The sequence below is a fragment of the Rhamphochromis longiceps genome, linkage group LG12 (genome assembly GCF_057381845.1).
Source record: "Rhamphochromis longiceps isolate RC_006_pf linkage group LG12, R_longiceps_female_GT1.1, whole genome shotgun sequence".
In the NCBI taxonomy this organism is placed as follows: Eukaryota; Metazoa; Chordata; class Actinopteri; order Cichliformes; family Cichlidae; genus Rhamphochromis; species Rhamphochromis longiceps.
In genome coordinates, this window is record NC_140568.1 from 42756582 (window position 1) to 42772665 (window position 16084).

The window sequence follows — 16084 nt, forward strand, 5'->3', positions numbered from 1 at the left end:
ACAAAATTAGGGTTGGACAGGACACGAGGATGATGGAGTCTTATGAGTCATTTGGATGACAAGATAACAGGAACACACAGCTGGCAGACAGTTTGTTCAGTTTTGACCCCGCTAAGCTTTACAGGAAGCTGAACTCTTAACCCTCACAGGATTAGGCCTTTGTTCTATATGACCACAACATTACTATGCAGATAATGTGCATCACCTCCAGTCCAGTAAGCAGCAACATCTAATGCCGGCGCTAACGACTGAAAACAAACGAGGGTTTAAGCTTTCATGAGATAATTACAAAATATTAGTAATTCAAAAGGTCTTCTGACTCAACTCCTAAGCGGGTGGTATTAAAGGAAGCTCTGCATCTATGCTGGAAGAGAAATAAAACGGAAAACACACTTAAAAACATGTAAGAGCTTGTGAGAATCCTCACACCGGAGAATCCAGAGACTTCTTTTTTAATCCTGAAAGCACATTGTATGATCACATTGTCTGTTAACTTCCGACCCTGCCATGTGAATGTGCGTGACTAAAAGCAAGAAGGAGACTGTGTGTGTTGAAGAGGGCAGAATAGATCATTATGCAGGGCAGGACACGATACAGAGAGGGGCACACGTGTTCTCTGGAGCAAAGGCAGTGAGAGGTTAGGTGTCAAATCTGCCTTTTCATAGCTGAAGGAGAAACAAAACTGTCCCAAACTGGATTCATATCAACCTATTCCCATAAACACTGGACTGAATTATACTTTGCATTACTTTTTAAATTTGTTTTGACATTTTACATTCCAAAACTTTGGTGCTTTTTCTTGCATGAAAAAGGAGTGCATTAAGCACTGCTGCCAGTAGTAATTTGCAGTTCACTTACGGAATAACAGTTCAGTTATACACCTCATGACTTCCTCCATGGAAAACTCTCCAGGTGCATGCAGGTCAGCAGCAGCACAGACATGTCAGAGGGAGAGGTGAGAAATTCTGCAGCTTACCTGCGACTGCTACAGCAACAAGTCTTGGTTTGTTGATCTAGCAGTCAAATACCCTTTTAACACTCTCAAGGCAGGCTTGCAGATTTGCAACAGTTAAAAGCTAACAACCTGATTACCCCACATACATATTTTATGAGTTTTTTTTACTCAGAAGTACCACTGCAGGTATTCTTTTGTGCATTAGCAACAAAAACTTAATTTGAGCCTGAGAGGGTTAAAGAACTGAGGATGATTTTTAAAAACTCCTCAGTCTCGCATTTAAAATTCAAGTCAGCTTCCACAAAGAGAACAAAACCCTCACGTACACGTTCCTCTGCAGTTTACCAGCCTCCTGACCTCTGAACCTGGCTCCGTCCCATGCCAGGCAGACTTACGGCTGAGGAAACACAATGAGTCTTTTCACACTTGTGTGTGTGTGTGTGGCGAGGTGGGGGTTGGAGGGGGGGTTAGTGCAAGGTCCAACAATCCCACCTCCATATACCTTCACACCCCTGCCGCCTTGACAATATGCTGCCCCGTGGCTGCCTGCCGAGCCAGGAAGCCTTCAAGGCTGACGCAGTGCAGCGCTGGCAGGGAAGGAGATGCCAGGAGGTATAAATTGCACCTGCCCCACACACTGGCACAAACAGTTCGAGTGAGTTTAAGGTTTTGTTGGCCTGTGGAGGCAACCTGATTTACAGACTGTCTTACAAAAAGGGAAAACATCAGCTGATCCAACCAAGTGGTGAATTAAAGAAAGGGGGGGGGGGGGGGAATCACAAGACACAGTCCTGTTTGCTCTGACACAGATACCAAAACATTCAATTTATTCATGAGCACACACGAAGCTCCCACCCAGCCGAGTCTGCCTCTTTCACACACGCCCTCCACATCTCCATAATGCACGTGTGCACACACCCACCACAGCCATTATTCAGCCAGACAACCATGGCCATTTCCATGAGAATGGTGCGTGTGTGGAGTCGGGGCACAGCGGCCCGAGCATCTGCTGCACCATGTGGCTTCCCCACAAGAGAGGGACATCACGAGTGTGATGGAGGGAGAAAAAGGGCTATCCTCACTCAGTTCTGGGATCTTCAAATAGTCCACTGTGGTTTTCTACTGAGCCAAAGCGCTCTTTCTCTAGCAGCAATACAGCACGGGCACAGTTGCAGTTTCTCAGAGATGTCGCAGATGCAGAGTGTCCGCAAGGCAGCCATGAATGCTCCACTGGGGTTAAGCTGAAGGGCACATCAACAGCAGCAGGTGATCTAGTGCTGAGAACACGAGTCTTTCACTTTTCCCAGCTGGGATCTGAACAGCCAACACCCTGATCTCAAGTGTGCTCTCCTAACCACTGAGGTTAGAGACGTCTGCTGCACAGAGAAAAGATAAATCATCATGTGCAAGGGAGCATCATGGACCATATGAAAGTGTATTTATTTTCTAAATGACTAATGTGAAGAATTAATCATCAGCCACACAGATCCACTTTTCTTTGCAGATTAACTTTACAGATTCAAACGTGCAGGGAAAATTGAGGCGATATCTCTGCCAGTATCTGATGACCAGAGTTTTGGGATTTGATTTGAATTAATTTACAGAGGCCCTGTTTTCAGAAGACAGTGCAACAACTGGGTTTAATAGTGAGCTATAACACTGCAACAAGTTGTTCTGAGCTTCAGGACTTTTACATCACTCGTCCTCTTTGATGTCTCCGAGCACAATTTGGATTAATCTCATGCTGCCAGGGACAGGTGGGGTTCTTTGAAGATAAAGGTGGTCTCTTATACAAAGAAAGAAAAAAAAAAACATGCATCGAGGACACGGTGAGATCAGATGCTGTACAGAGTCCTTTTCCTTAATTTCTCGGTCTCATATCAGAGCAGGATTTGTGCCTAGCAGCAAATACAGGTCAGAGTGTTTGAAATCTTATTTTGGAACATTCTTCCGATTTTTCCAGTCTGGAGATCTTGCTTGTTCTTTTTCAACACTTCTTAAAAGACGTTTTAGCAGCATTACAACTACCTTTTTACTCAGATTAGAGCCACTTTCAATCAACTGCAATATAATAACCCCGCCCACACACACACCAGCTGTCGCCTTCACCAGAATCCTAAAAAAAGCATATGATGTTTGCAAGCTCTGACAGCTGAGGCAGAGAGATTTACATGTCTTCCAGGTGTCACGTGCAGTCGTAGTAGTAGTAGCAGGAGTGGTGGTAGCAGGCTGAGGGGGACCACATGTCGAGTCCTCAGGCTCTGACAAAAACAAACTCTTAGCACGTTGCTGTTGGTTTATCCTGGCCACCGGCCGGGGCGGCAGCTGAAGATAAACAAGCAAAATGCCACAATTCGCCTCCGTGAGAGGGGCTGGGGGTTGTTTAGGTTGGATGGGTGGTTTTAATTAGAGCCTGACTGGTTGTTTGTGCGCAAAGCCATCTGCCTCGATGTGTAAAAGAAGTCTGGTTTGGGCTTAAAGTGGATTTAAAAACTGAAGGAAATTCACACTCTTGGTTTTTTCTAATCATTTAACAGTTAAAAGATGGTTGAAGAGAGAGAAAGAGCACACCCACAGACTTTGAGCTTTGCCAATCTTTGTCTTTTTAAACACATCAGAGTAAAGATGATCACTTGACAGAGTGTCTAAGACGACAGGCTGGTTAAAGCGCAGACTCAGCACTGCCTTGTGATAACCTGCTGCTCCTGCAACATTTCTCCAAACTGAAAGAAGTGACCAAAAATGAAACTTAAGGACTTTTATAATATATTGTTAATGTGCAGGAGGCCATGACTCACTGAAAGCTTAATAAAATGTTATTTTTCTCTCTTCCCTTTGCCACGTGGGGACATTTGGAAGCACAGAGGGTCAGCATTTAAAAAACCTCCCCAGGCAAATGTCATATAAGAAGCAAAACTCCAGCATTCGTTTGAGATTACCTTCAGGCTGCAGACCCAACGATGACGCGGGCTTGCAGGTAATTTTGTCGCCAAAACGCACGGGTGGGGCTGCTCCCCAGAGGGAGAATGATGCAGTCTGCTCTCTCAAAACACAGGCTATCAAAGAAGCGACGGGGGCTCTTCCCACCCTACCCATGCTTTTAATGACTGCTTGTGATGAGAGTCCATCAGCAGTGCAGAGATCGTACAGAAAAAAAGCCTCCGCACTTCACTCCCATAGTTCTTAAGCTGAACTCAAGGAAACAGACGTGTTCCCCGTTTAGGCACCCCAGTGTGCTCTACCTGAGAAATTTCTCAGGAGTCAGACAGTCCATACGACTATTTAGAAGTACACAGGTCATGCAATAAAGCAGTGAGATCTGTCGTTACCCTTAAATGTGCAACAGCAATGAGGCAGAAAAGTGGGACCCACATAAATGAAATACTGAAGAGAAAAAAGGATTTTCCCCCCCTTTTTAAGAAAAACGGGCACAAAGTACAACAGTATGGCAGTAAAGGGAACGCAATGCAGCCACCAAGACACTTTAAGGCAGTAAATCAACAGCCCCCACCTCCCCCCACTGTGTAAACACTGAAAGGCATGAGGAATCTCACTCATCCATGGCTCGAGGAAATGAGGGTGAGAGATAGCTGCAGAGTGGCTGGGCACGGGAGAGTGGAGTGGAATAGTGGAAGTTATCTAAATAAGGCCGGCTCATTGGTTGTGTTGTTTGAAGCCAGAGTGTGGTCAACAGTACTTCAAATTAAAGTAAGTTCAGGAATTTGAAGCAAAAATGTAAGTGTTCCAGACCACTGGAATGAAAAGGTAGGACCAAAACAAACCAGATACGGCTGTGATGTGGAAACATTATCTCAGAAATAAGGAGACGAGGTTAGAGAGACTCCAAGAACTCTGGGTTATTTCATGGTCTTGGTCTTAACTTGTCAATGTGACTTGCCATGCCATTTTTGCTCTTGGAGGTTAGCAAAAACATAGCCATAACTGGTGTGATTAACATGTAATAGCAGCCATTAAAAAAGCTCCTTGACCCTGATATTCCTGCTGGCTGAGCTAAAATTGTATGAACTATTATAACTGCAAACACGTCCTATCAGAGGGTGAGCCACACTCCTCCATCTACCCAGCAGCAGTACATCAACATATAACGTGCAGCCACTAACAGCTATGTCACCTCTCTTGAGTGTTTTCACACCAGTGTTGAGTGCTGGGATATAAGCTGAGAGGGAGATGTTTGCAGCTGTTGCTCCGAGTGGTAAAAATCACAGGTTCCATAAGGGACTCTGTCACCTGGCCTTATCGGTCCTCAGCAGTGCCATGAATCCTTCCACCGCTGCAGACACCAACACGGAGGGAACCCCCTGACAGCAGAAACGGTGCCCCTACAGCTGCTACTTCTGAATTTTACTCCAAATCTTTAGGATCTGATGGTAAAGTCTTAAAACGTCAGCAGCAGCTCCATGGCAGGGCTGTCTGTTCTTGATGAAAGAGTGAACACTGATTCCTGTGTACTGGTCTGGTTTGCAAGTACTGAGATCATCTTTTGAAATTCAGAAGATGCCAGATTGGTTGGTCCGATCATCAGGATCAGGACCTGCTTCACATTTAAACATTGTTCAAACAGTAGTTTCATGTTTTCTGTCACAGTTCAACCATATTGAACCTGTTCAGCCATTATACCCATGACAACCAGGCAGCTGTAACTGTAGCAAAGAAGACTGTGATAAGATGAAATATTCCATCATATATTTTGTTGAATTTTAGCTCCTTACTTATTGATCTTTGAACTTATAAAACTAGAGGCGACCCAGGTTTAGGAAGCAGTCTGTAAACACAGCTAAGGTGAAGCTATGAAGACAGCTTATAATTCACAAAGATCTGCTGAGGTACATGTGATTACATTTACCTTTTAATGGCCACTTGTGTGAAATGCAGCCCTCCTGCCGCCTCAGCACCCTTATTTCACGAGAGGAAACTTCCCATTTCGCCCCAGTGCATCTGTTTTTCTGCATTTGCTTCACATCAAGCAAATCCCACCACAACCCCAGGGATTCCAGAGTACAGTAGCAAACATGTAATCCGCAGTAACAATAACTCATTCAAGGGCTTCCAGGAGGCACTCTCACATTTTTAGCGTCCTGCCAAATAACCAATAAACGGATTTACCTTGTCAGCACATTAAGGAAACTCCAACTCATGCTCCTAATACAAAGCAGTGGCACGAAAAACCAAGAGCAGCAGGCCAGGGTGACCCAGGAGAGATGCGGGATTAACTTCACTGATCCCTCACCGTCTCGCAAAGGAGAGGCAGGGAGAGAGGAATCCTCTTAGCCAGAAGGTAGTGGGGGTTAAAAATAGCCCGCCATTGACACCGATTTCAGAAATCCAATTTTTGGGGCAGGTCTTTGGGTCAATTAAGCAAAATTAAAAATCCAGAAATAGCTCCTTAGTAAAGCCTGTCAATTTGGGTATTACTGCCCACGGTTGTTTTTTGTAATAGTAGGATAAAGTCAATATAGGCGCACTAATATTGGGGAAAAGGTGCTAAAGGAACACAACAAAACCAAAGTGCAATGTTGATATTCACAGATCATTTAGGAATAGAGTCGCAAAGCATCAACTCATTCAGATTCACGTTTGGCTGGAAATAAAGTGCGCTCTTTCACCACCTGCGCGCATTTTGGACACGTCGGGTCTGCAGAATAACATTCAACAACCAAAAAACTGTGCGGCTGTAAACACGCACAACTCACCTCAACAAGCCGTAATCCAGGTACAAACTCTTTGGTATCTCTCCTCTGAAAATAAGCGAAAACAACCTCTGATTTCTCCTTTCACATGCGCGCAGAGCAGACGGTCAATCCCAGCAGTTCCTCCTGGCTCCGGACACTCAGTGCACCATTATTCAGGTGCAAACGCGAAAGGGAACAAAAAATGTGTATTCCCGCTTCCACAGCGCCAACGGGATCAAGTCAGCTCCAAGAACAAGTCGTCTAAATGAAGCAGTGCTGACTCTGTCTCTCCTCTGCAGCATTCACTCGTGTCTGAGCTCCGGAGCCGCGAGCAGCCTGAAGACCTCACAGCGAGGGAGAGGCGGCAGCCAATCAGAGAAGAGAAGCGCCCCCTCCCTGCCTGGTCTCATCTCTTGTTTTCAATTTCATTTCTCTTTCCCTTTCTCATTTTAGCTTTGCTGTATTTACAGAAATTTCCGATGAAGCCATTCCCTTTCAAAGGAAACTCCGGATAATATGGACTGTGGTTCTAGAAACGGGAGCATATTTAAATAGAGACGAGTAAAGATTCCAACCAAGAAGTTTACGCATCAATAAAAAACTAAACAATTAAAAACAACATTAGATTAATTTTATGCAGGGCTATGATTATGGTGTAATTCTGAAAGTGACTTTAAGGGTTTGTTTTAGGTTGTTTTTATTGAATCCATGAGCTCACTGATTTTATGAAATGAGTAATGCAAGCAATTTTTTTTTTTTATTAAATTTGCTTCTGCTTTGAGCTGCAGCTGTAACTTTAGCACACTAATGATGACAGCTCTAGCATACTCATGTTTAGAACTTGTAATGGTTACCATGTTAGAATGGCAACATCTAAAGAAGACAATAAACACGGTAAAGACACCAAAGAAGTCCCAGTCTGTCCATCCAGTTACACATCTGGTGCCTAAACATACACATTTAAACATCTGCTAACTTCAGTTGTTTTTCCTAGATAGATGGTGTTTCATGTTTATCGTGGGTTTTCAAGGGTTTTGATTTCAGTAAAGAAAAAAAAAATACTACAAGCAAATTTACAGCATTCAATTTCAGGTATGAACCCAGCAGCAGCAGGACAATCACAATGCTAACATTTTATTAGCAAAAGCTGCTTCCCTTTCAAAATAATGAAAGAATGTAGTGTTATAATGCAGAACATATATACCATTGATATTGTATTTACAAAAACTTCTTTTTAAAAATTATTTTTTGTTTTTATAGAGTTTTTATATAGAGAAAAGTGTGAAAACCACTAAAGGGAACTGACTTACTTTGACTTACTTGGCTCTGGTGAACATGAATTTATAGCTTTAATCAGCAAAGCCCATTCTTTGTCAGGGTCCCTGTGCCTACCCGGTCGGCTCAGTACGGCTACATGTATTCCTTTTTTTATTTTTTTTCCTGCTCTCTCCTTTCCCCTCTTTCCCTCCTCCCTCTGCCTGGGCGGAGCTTACCTGCGGGCTCCTGCCCTTGGCCCACGCACCTGTGGCTCATCACGAGTGATCCAGCTCCTTTATAAGACGGCAGCCCTGTGTTTCTCGTCGCTGGACCGTTGCCGACCCTCGTCAGTGTAACCCCAGCTCAATGACTTCAGAAGTGTTTCATAGCGATTTACCTAACTACCCATTCGTGTCTCTGTGTACAGATTCCCTGGACCTACCCCTGTGTTACCCGAGTGAGTGGAGTGTGAGGAGGAGTGGACGGAGAGTGTGCGTGTCTTTCCCGTTCGTGTGTGGACCCCCGGAGCCCGGCTTTCCCCTCACTTTTGTAAATAATCACCTGGTGCATCATAATAAAGACTCTTGTGCTTTCAAGACCTAGAGCCTGCGCGTGAGTCCGTTCAGTCCCGTTGTGACATTCTTAGTTAGACCTTTAAAAAACACAAGTAAAATACAGTAAAAAAAAAAAAAAAGAAAGAAAGAAAGAAAGAAAAGATTAATACAATAAATAAGTGGCTAAACAGAAAACTTAAAAAACAAGAAACATTTTATTTAGAACCGGTGTAAATAATTTTATCTATTCAGCTCCAATGTTACGTTCAACATATGTCGTCCATGTGTAACCCAGCAGTCACCAAATTTTGTTCAAGTACTAAATACAGAATGGAGACTTTGAAAAAGCGCCACACAGCAGCGTTCACAGTGTTTACTCTCATAGTTTAGCTGTTAGCATGGTAACATTTCGTCATAGAGGAGGACCAAAGTCATTAGTGGCAATGTAAAGCGCTTTGGGTGCCTTGAAAAGCGCTATATAAATCCAATCCATTATTAGTATTATTATTATTATTTATTATTATTATTAACATTTATAGTAGAGAGTGAGAAAAATTCAGGAGGTTAAATAATCAGAAAGATTCAGTGTGTGGGGGCCACACACTGATTATTGCTAAAAAATGTTCATAACACTCCATCGAATGCTGACGTCAGACTGCTTGAAATTTTCTGGATGATAATTTGGCCACTGGGTCAAACTGGGAACTCTGGTACACTTGACATAATCTTTTCTAATCCACTATTAAAGAATAAAAGCCCATATTTTGGATCCGATCCTTATTTTGCGTTGTTTTTGTGCTGTTATCACACCTGTAGTCTCAACACAGTGAACCCAGCATGATAATTGAGTCCATCTACTGTCAAACCCACCAACTCAAACTGCAATCCCTAGTTTCAAACTCTATGTGACAACAATTACAGTAATAAAGAAATGACTAAACTTGGGCTACCTGTACTGTCCTGATTAAATTATAGGACTTTATTAGTAGAAATAAAGAATTGTAGAAGCAGGAAGAAACTGAACTTTCCAGCTGCTTTTTTTTTTGTCTTCAGTCATACAAAAAGTCCCGTTTAGCTCCTCAAACCAGCACTGGCGCTCTCTTATTTGTCCACACAACTCAAGATGACAACTGTTTCTAAGTGGGTGAGACATAAAAGGAAGCTGCCTTTTGTAGCAAAATTAAACATTTTGGTTTGCATTATTATGTGGAAAGCTGCTATATTAGATTTCTTTGAAAAAAAAAGGGGAAAAATGGATCCGTATTAAATGAAATAAACATGCAAACCACAATCGTTAAGTGACAACTGTATTAAATCCTTTGATGCTGTGTTCTCTGGCAAACTCTAATCTTGGCAATGCCGCCGTGTTCTCTCTTATGAGATAGAGGGGCCATTGTAAGTGTATTCTAATATTGTATTTTTAGTTATTACTCTTTGGTCCAACTAGACACATCAATTAAATACAAATTTTTTTGCATCAATGAAAGCCCGACTGGAGGCAGAATTGGGAGCACGGTACAAGTGAACCTTTAAATGACTCATTTTCTTCCCTTATATCTGCAGAAAATATGTTATCGTCTAACAAAACTGATTTTTGACTGATATTTATTTGTTCAGAAGCTTCCTTAATGTTCCTATAAGCTTTAAACAACAGCAGGCTGATTACATTTCTCCCTGCAGTCAGGCCGATGAACATACAGAACCATGAGTCATGCAAAGATGATGCACTGATTGATAGTTTAGTCTGAGAAATCTGTACTGGATGACTTTCTCCACATGTCAGAACAGAGTAATAAGCCCTGGTACAATAACAGCAAATCATCCCAAATCTCATCAACATCCACTTGTATTACGTAATCCAGGATTAGCGCAGATTTATGTATATGCACTAATCTGGCTTTTCTCTCGCTTAAATGACTGCATAGAGATCAGGCTTGAAGTCACTGTGGGGAAGACCACGAGGCACAAATGAAATGCAGGAAGTAATGCTCAGTTGGTTTTTATTTAACTGAAACTTCCATGTATTTGGGGCGCATTTGTTCCTCATGCTGTAAACTGCAATAAAAATGAAATAAATCACCAAGAAAACAACCTTTGAATAAGTTGTTTGTGTGTTTTATGAAGGCCTGCTCTGTGACAAAGAGGAAAGCAGATGAGATTAGAGGCTGTCCTGTTAAGGAGCACGAGAGAAAACTAGACTTTATTTTCATATTTTTTACATCATGTGACCACAACCAACCAGGTGCTTTATTAGTGTGACAGTTTGTGCAGCTTCACATGCACGAAGGTCTGCTTTGGCCCAAGAGATGGAAATTTAGTAATGAGAAGGTGAACGTGAGGATCTGGGTGGTCTGCAACACGTTACGAATCCTGCGATGTAGTCGGAAATATTTACATGGTTATATGTTAGATTTGGTATTTAGGACGTAATAGTCAAATATACAGTGTTTCCTTTAAATGCAACTTTTAAAAATTTCCAAAACTGAAGAATATACACACACATACTTATATGAAGTACAATAGACACTACTACTTGTCCATAGTGTGTGAAACTACCCGTTCATCTGTAAGAATATATCATCATAGCCTGTGGCTCAGTTATCACAGAGCGTATGCTTTTATACTGATGACAAAGAATAAAGGTCACAAGGAAGTTGTGTTGGATAAAAACGAGCAATAAGACCTATAAATGTTCTTAATTAAGTTCACTTATTGGGGATTATGCAGCAGGATTATAATGTAATGGTGGGTCATGCTAGTCCACAGATGGGTGTGGCTTATTCTTTATTAACACAAACATCAGGTTTTAACAGACAGGTGGGATGGGTCTGTTTGTTTTGGCAGTTTTTGTTTCACTTTATCCGTTTACAATAAGGAAGATATCATCAGTAAGTATTCCAGTGGTTGGGTTTTCCCAGCCAAACCAGTATTGATTACAATCTGGTTCATACATGTCAAAAGGAAGTGGGGCTTTTTCATTTTAACTTGTTCACACCCCTTCAGGGTAGACAATGCTGAATGCCTGAGTGAAAAATTTCCAGTTTGTCTATTCAGGTAAGAATCAGCATGGAGCGAGCCACAGCCTGGAGGTTTAATAAAAATGTCTCCCATGAGTGTGAGAAAATTTCCGAGTGTTGCAGGAAGACAATATACACCATCGCAGCAAAGGACTGCTCAGGTGTAGCTCGTTTGATACAGCAACGAAGAAACTCGAAGCCTGGAGTCTCGGAGCTGCGCTAAAGGTCTTAGCGGGGGTAACATCCAGGCTGACATGCTGGGTATGAAATGTTCCCGTGGAGACGTAAATAAACAGGCTTCACTGTATGTTTGTGCTAGTTTCCCAAAATAGCTTCAACACTGAGCATCAAACACAGGCGTCAGGAATGTACAGTAAACTGTTTGCCTCTTTCTGTCACCCCCCCCCCCCCACTGAAGCAGCCAGGTCACAGCCCTGCATCCTGCTAATGGACCGCAGGGACAAACTGAGTAAACACTGAAGGAATCAAACCTGCGACTCTCTCATCGCATCTGCCCTTTGACTTTAGTCTGTTATGGTCATCTATTACCGCTAAGCTGTCAATGCTGTTTATTTTTAATGACTTTTTCATGTAACAGAAGCAAGTTTGATATGAATGGAGATCTGATGTGCTGTCACACAGCATGGACAACATCTCATACTTGCAACTTATTGCACAGTTATTGCAAAAGCTGTGATTTAATTATTCATCTGTTTATCATTTTCATCTGGATTAGAAACAGGAGTCACTTTTTAATGTGGTATGTTGGAAAATTTCTATTAATACTACAATTCACACACACATATAATCCTGTACACTGACTTAAATATTTTGATTTGATTTTGCTGTTGTTGTTTCAAGGTTGGTTCACATTGCTTCAAAAGTAAGAGAGGTTATTTGTATGAACAGTTAAGCTTTGATCTAGATCCAAGGACGCCCCCACTGAACCCAAACACGCTGAAGATGATGCCGACTGATTCTTACTTTGGCTCAACAGTTGCGATAAATAACTGAAACAAGTCACTTGTGAAAAACACATTTCAGTCGAAACTGGTTGAAAAATATACACTTTTAATTTCTGTGAAAGTGCATCGAAACAACTCTGTAACATTTGGCGAAATTCACTGACATCGCAGAAATCCCCTCAGCAATGTGACTGCAAAAACAAGAAGAAATTCCTCTTTTACACTTCAACTGTAGTTTCCTCTTTTTTGGATTTCTGGGCCTTTAAATGTCAAAGTAACAGTAGCAGTCATATTATTCTCACAGACTTTCCGCTTCTTTTTTTTTGGAAGTGGGGGGGGGGGGTATCTGTGCACTTGGCTCAACTAAAATCTCCCACTCAGGATTCGGGCTGGCCTGACTGTGGGAGCTTGCCTCATTGCTAATGTTATTTGTGTCCACCTGAGAAGAAATATCAGTCCGCACTTTGGGTCAGCCACTGTAAAACTCCTATCTCCTGTCTTTGTTAGTATGGTTTGGAGCAGCCTGTCCCCCTGCTAAAGTCCGGCTGCCCTCACAGCTACACCCCTGCTGTTTGCTCAGATTGGTGAGGAGCTCCAGGACTCTAATCTCGTGCTCCATGCGAGCTTTCTCCCTCCTCTCCTCCCTCTCAGCCGTCTCCCTCTGCCGCCGTTCCTCCCTTTGCAGCCACTGGGCCAGGAGCTCCTGGTGCCATCGGGCGTGCTCCTGCCTTTGACTCTCCAGCTGCACCAGCAAGCTCCGGGTCTCAGAGACCAGCTGCTGGAAGCACTCTGACAGGTGCTTAAGGACAGGTTCGAGACAGGAAGGTGCAGGGTGATGGTCGGCAGAGGCAGGGAGGATGTTGGGGTTTATATCTGGAGGTGCTGGGAGAGGAGAAGCAGTGGACTGGGTAAGAGTGGGAGCAGGAGGAGCAGGCAGAGGTAGGACCAAATGTGGAGAAGGAGTGCTTGAGCTATTTTCCACTGTTGTACCTGCAAATCAGGATATAAAACAATACATGCATGGTGTTATTAATGACAGGATTGATTAATAGACCACAAATATTTTCACAATTGTTTGGTTATTAGCATGAAGTCTGTCTCAACTTTAAACATTCAGCCTGTTATAACTCAAGTGCACTCAGAGGGAACAAGTGTCCTTCTCCTCCTCAAAGCTTTATGTTTTGAGCCTGTAGAAAGAGGCTTTCCAGACCTGTTCAGGTCAGAGTACAACAATAATACCACATGGGAAAAATATAATAGAATATAAAGAGTTATGTAGTCGAGGAATTTCACCAAGGAGGTTAAAACCTCATTTGAAGACTTGAATTAGCATCATTTGAAGCACAAACTGCTGCGCATGTCTGGTGGGAGGGGCTTAGAACAGAGCAAACACAGCTACAGGCTTTTTTCGGACACTTTCGAAGAGCAAAAAAAAAAAAGTATCATGCTTTATTGCTAGTGATACCTGAAAGACTCCATATTGCTAAGAACCAAAAAAAATATGTTCTCGCTTTTTATGGAACCCACTAACTCAAGAATGTCACTCCCACATTCAACATCCAAGTTCCGACGTATCTGGAACAAAGCATCTCTCATTTCAAATCCTGGTGATTCTTTAGCCCTTTCTGGGTCTATCACACCACAGCTGTGCCATATGTCATCAACGATAATACTGGGATGAATGATTACTTGACATTTAAAAGTGTCACGCTGCAACATCATTTATATAGCCTTCCCAAGCCCAGGCATATCTGACACTGAGAGCAACATGTCTGCTTTCATTGATGATTTAGAAACTAAATATTTAGCTACTTAACTGACCTCAAATAAAGCACGACACTGCAAAATATGCAGGGAAATAACACACTCGAGGCAAAACATCTGAGGCAAAAGCAAAACACCAACACAACCAGGCTATAAAGGACGATATAGTAGGTGGTGATGTGTGACCAAAAGTAATTACTCTACTGAGCATCGCCATCAGTAGCAGTACTGCAAAAGAAGGATGAAAAATGCCCTTCATTTACTGACGCTTCGAAGTGCTGTGGCCTGCAAGCTACAAGAATCAATAAAGCATTTTTTCCCTACATTGTTAAAACCATTATCACAAATCTTCTTGAAATATCCAGATAAAATTTTGAGGATCTATCTCCGACCCGTACTGTTTAAACAAAATGTAAAAATCTTCTTGACTTTAGCTCCTAAAATAAGATAAATGTGTCTTGTTTACATTATTATTTCAGTAACAGTACATACCGTTAATATTCGGGTGGATGGCTGTCTCCAGATAAACTTCGTGGTGCCTGTCCCTCGGATGCTGTGAGAATCCCGTGTCGCTGTACTCTAACTCATCCACCGACTCTTCTCTGTGCTCTACCTTTACCTCAGAGTCCAGCTGACAGCCTGCTCTCTCCTCTAAAGAGCTTAAATTTTGCCTCATTGAATTCCCCAGAGAGCCACAATGGTGTCCACTTATGTTTGTACTGGAATTTAAATCCGAGGTAAAACTCCCTGTCCCATCAGTGGAGTCAAAGTGGCCCTCTGACACCTGTTGGTGTGAAACAAAATGAGACCCTCCTTCCCCTCCCCCTGTCCTTCGGCCCAGCACCGCATCCATCTCGGCAAAGTATTTAAAAGTGCACGGCTGCGAGCTGTCCATGCTTCTCTGCAGTTTGGCTCTCACGTAGTTAGCCTTGAGAGTTTTGACTCGAAGCCGGCACTGGTGGGGACTCCGAGAGAAACCCATTTCACTCATGCGAGCTGAGAGGTGTTTGAAGACATGCCGGTTTCTGAGGTTTTCAGCCAAAGTCTTCTGGACTCGCTCATCGCTCCAGGCGCAGAGGAGCACCTGAGTTTCCTCCGCCGTCCAGTTAACCGAACGCTCTGCCTCTCGTTTCCCTGCACATGTACAATACAGATTTATTTTTTCATTGTTGAAAAGTGAAAACACTTGTGAGCTAGCTTATTAGGTGCATGTAGGGGAAATAACATTCTATATTTTAATACTGACTGAATACGATAAATGAAATGAGTGATGGCACTTTATTATATAGTAGTATAATAGAGGGCCTGTACAGTGCTGCTGTTACAAGTATCCCAGCTTTGGGATGATAGAGTTTGGTGTGTATGTCTGACATTTGGATCAACAGTGGTTTGGTCCTGACTCACACAGCTAGATTAAATGATACTGATCTGATCTCTCCAGTTCTACATTGTTCTATGTTTACTACACTGTTCGCAGAAAGGCTAACAGCACTTTGCATCTTTAATTTGTATGTTTGCAGCAGTTTTTCACTTAACTGCAAACTATGTTAACTGACACAACAGGACTGGAGAGCTCCAGCAAAGACACTGTCCCTGCACTTGTGGTAACATAACTGTGTCACACCTGTCTCTGCAGCTAAGAACGAAGTGTGAGAGCCTTGCAGCTAAAACGCTCAGAATATGCCATCAAACGTATCGAGTGGACTTCATAATAAAGGATTATATTTGTAATCAGAAACTGGAAACCTGAGCAACCTGCTACCTGAAAACTGTCTGTTAGCAAACGTGCTTATGACATAGCAAGCGAAAGTCATTCTGCATTTTACTGACAGACAGCTCAACGGCTTTAAACGGACTTAAACTGAATCAAAGGGGACTCTCT

At 42.6% G+C, this 16084-nt stretch overlaps 2 protein-coding genes across 2 annotated transcripts in view; both read right to left on the minus strand.

The window, feature by feature from the left end:
* Positions 1-6965, minus strand: part of rasgef1ba (RasGEF domain family, member 1Ba) — a 28663-nt gene extending 21698 nt beyond the window's left edge. The window contains exon 1 of the mRNA XM_085426443.1: positions 6667-6965. The gene's annotated coding sequence lies outside the window, so the exon portion shown is untranslated. The remainder of the gene's footprint in view (positions 1-6666) is intronic.
* A 5463-nt stretch (positions 6966-12428) lies between these two features.
* The window catches only part of LOC146658050 (uncharacterized), a 3883-nt gene continuing 227 nt past the window's right edge, over positions 12429-16084 (minus strand). The window contains exons 2-3 of the mRNA XM_085427099.1: positions 14695-15336; positions 12429-13428 (exon numbers count right to left, since the gene is read on the minus strand). Coding sequence (XP_085283225.1) covers positions 12926-13428; positions 14695-15336 — 1145 coding nt within the window. The 3' untranslated portion in view covers positions 12429-12925. The remainder of the gene's footprint in view (positions 13429-14694; positions 15337-16084) is intronic.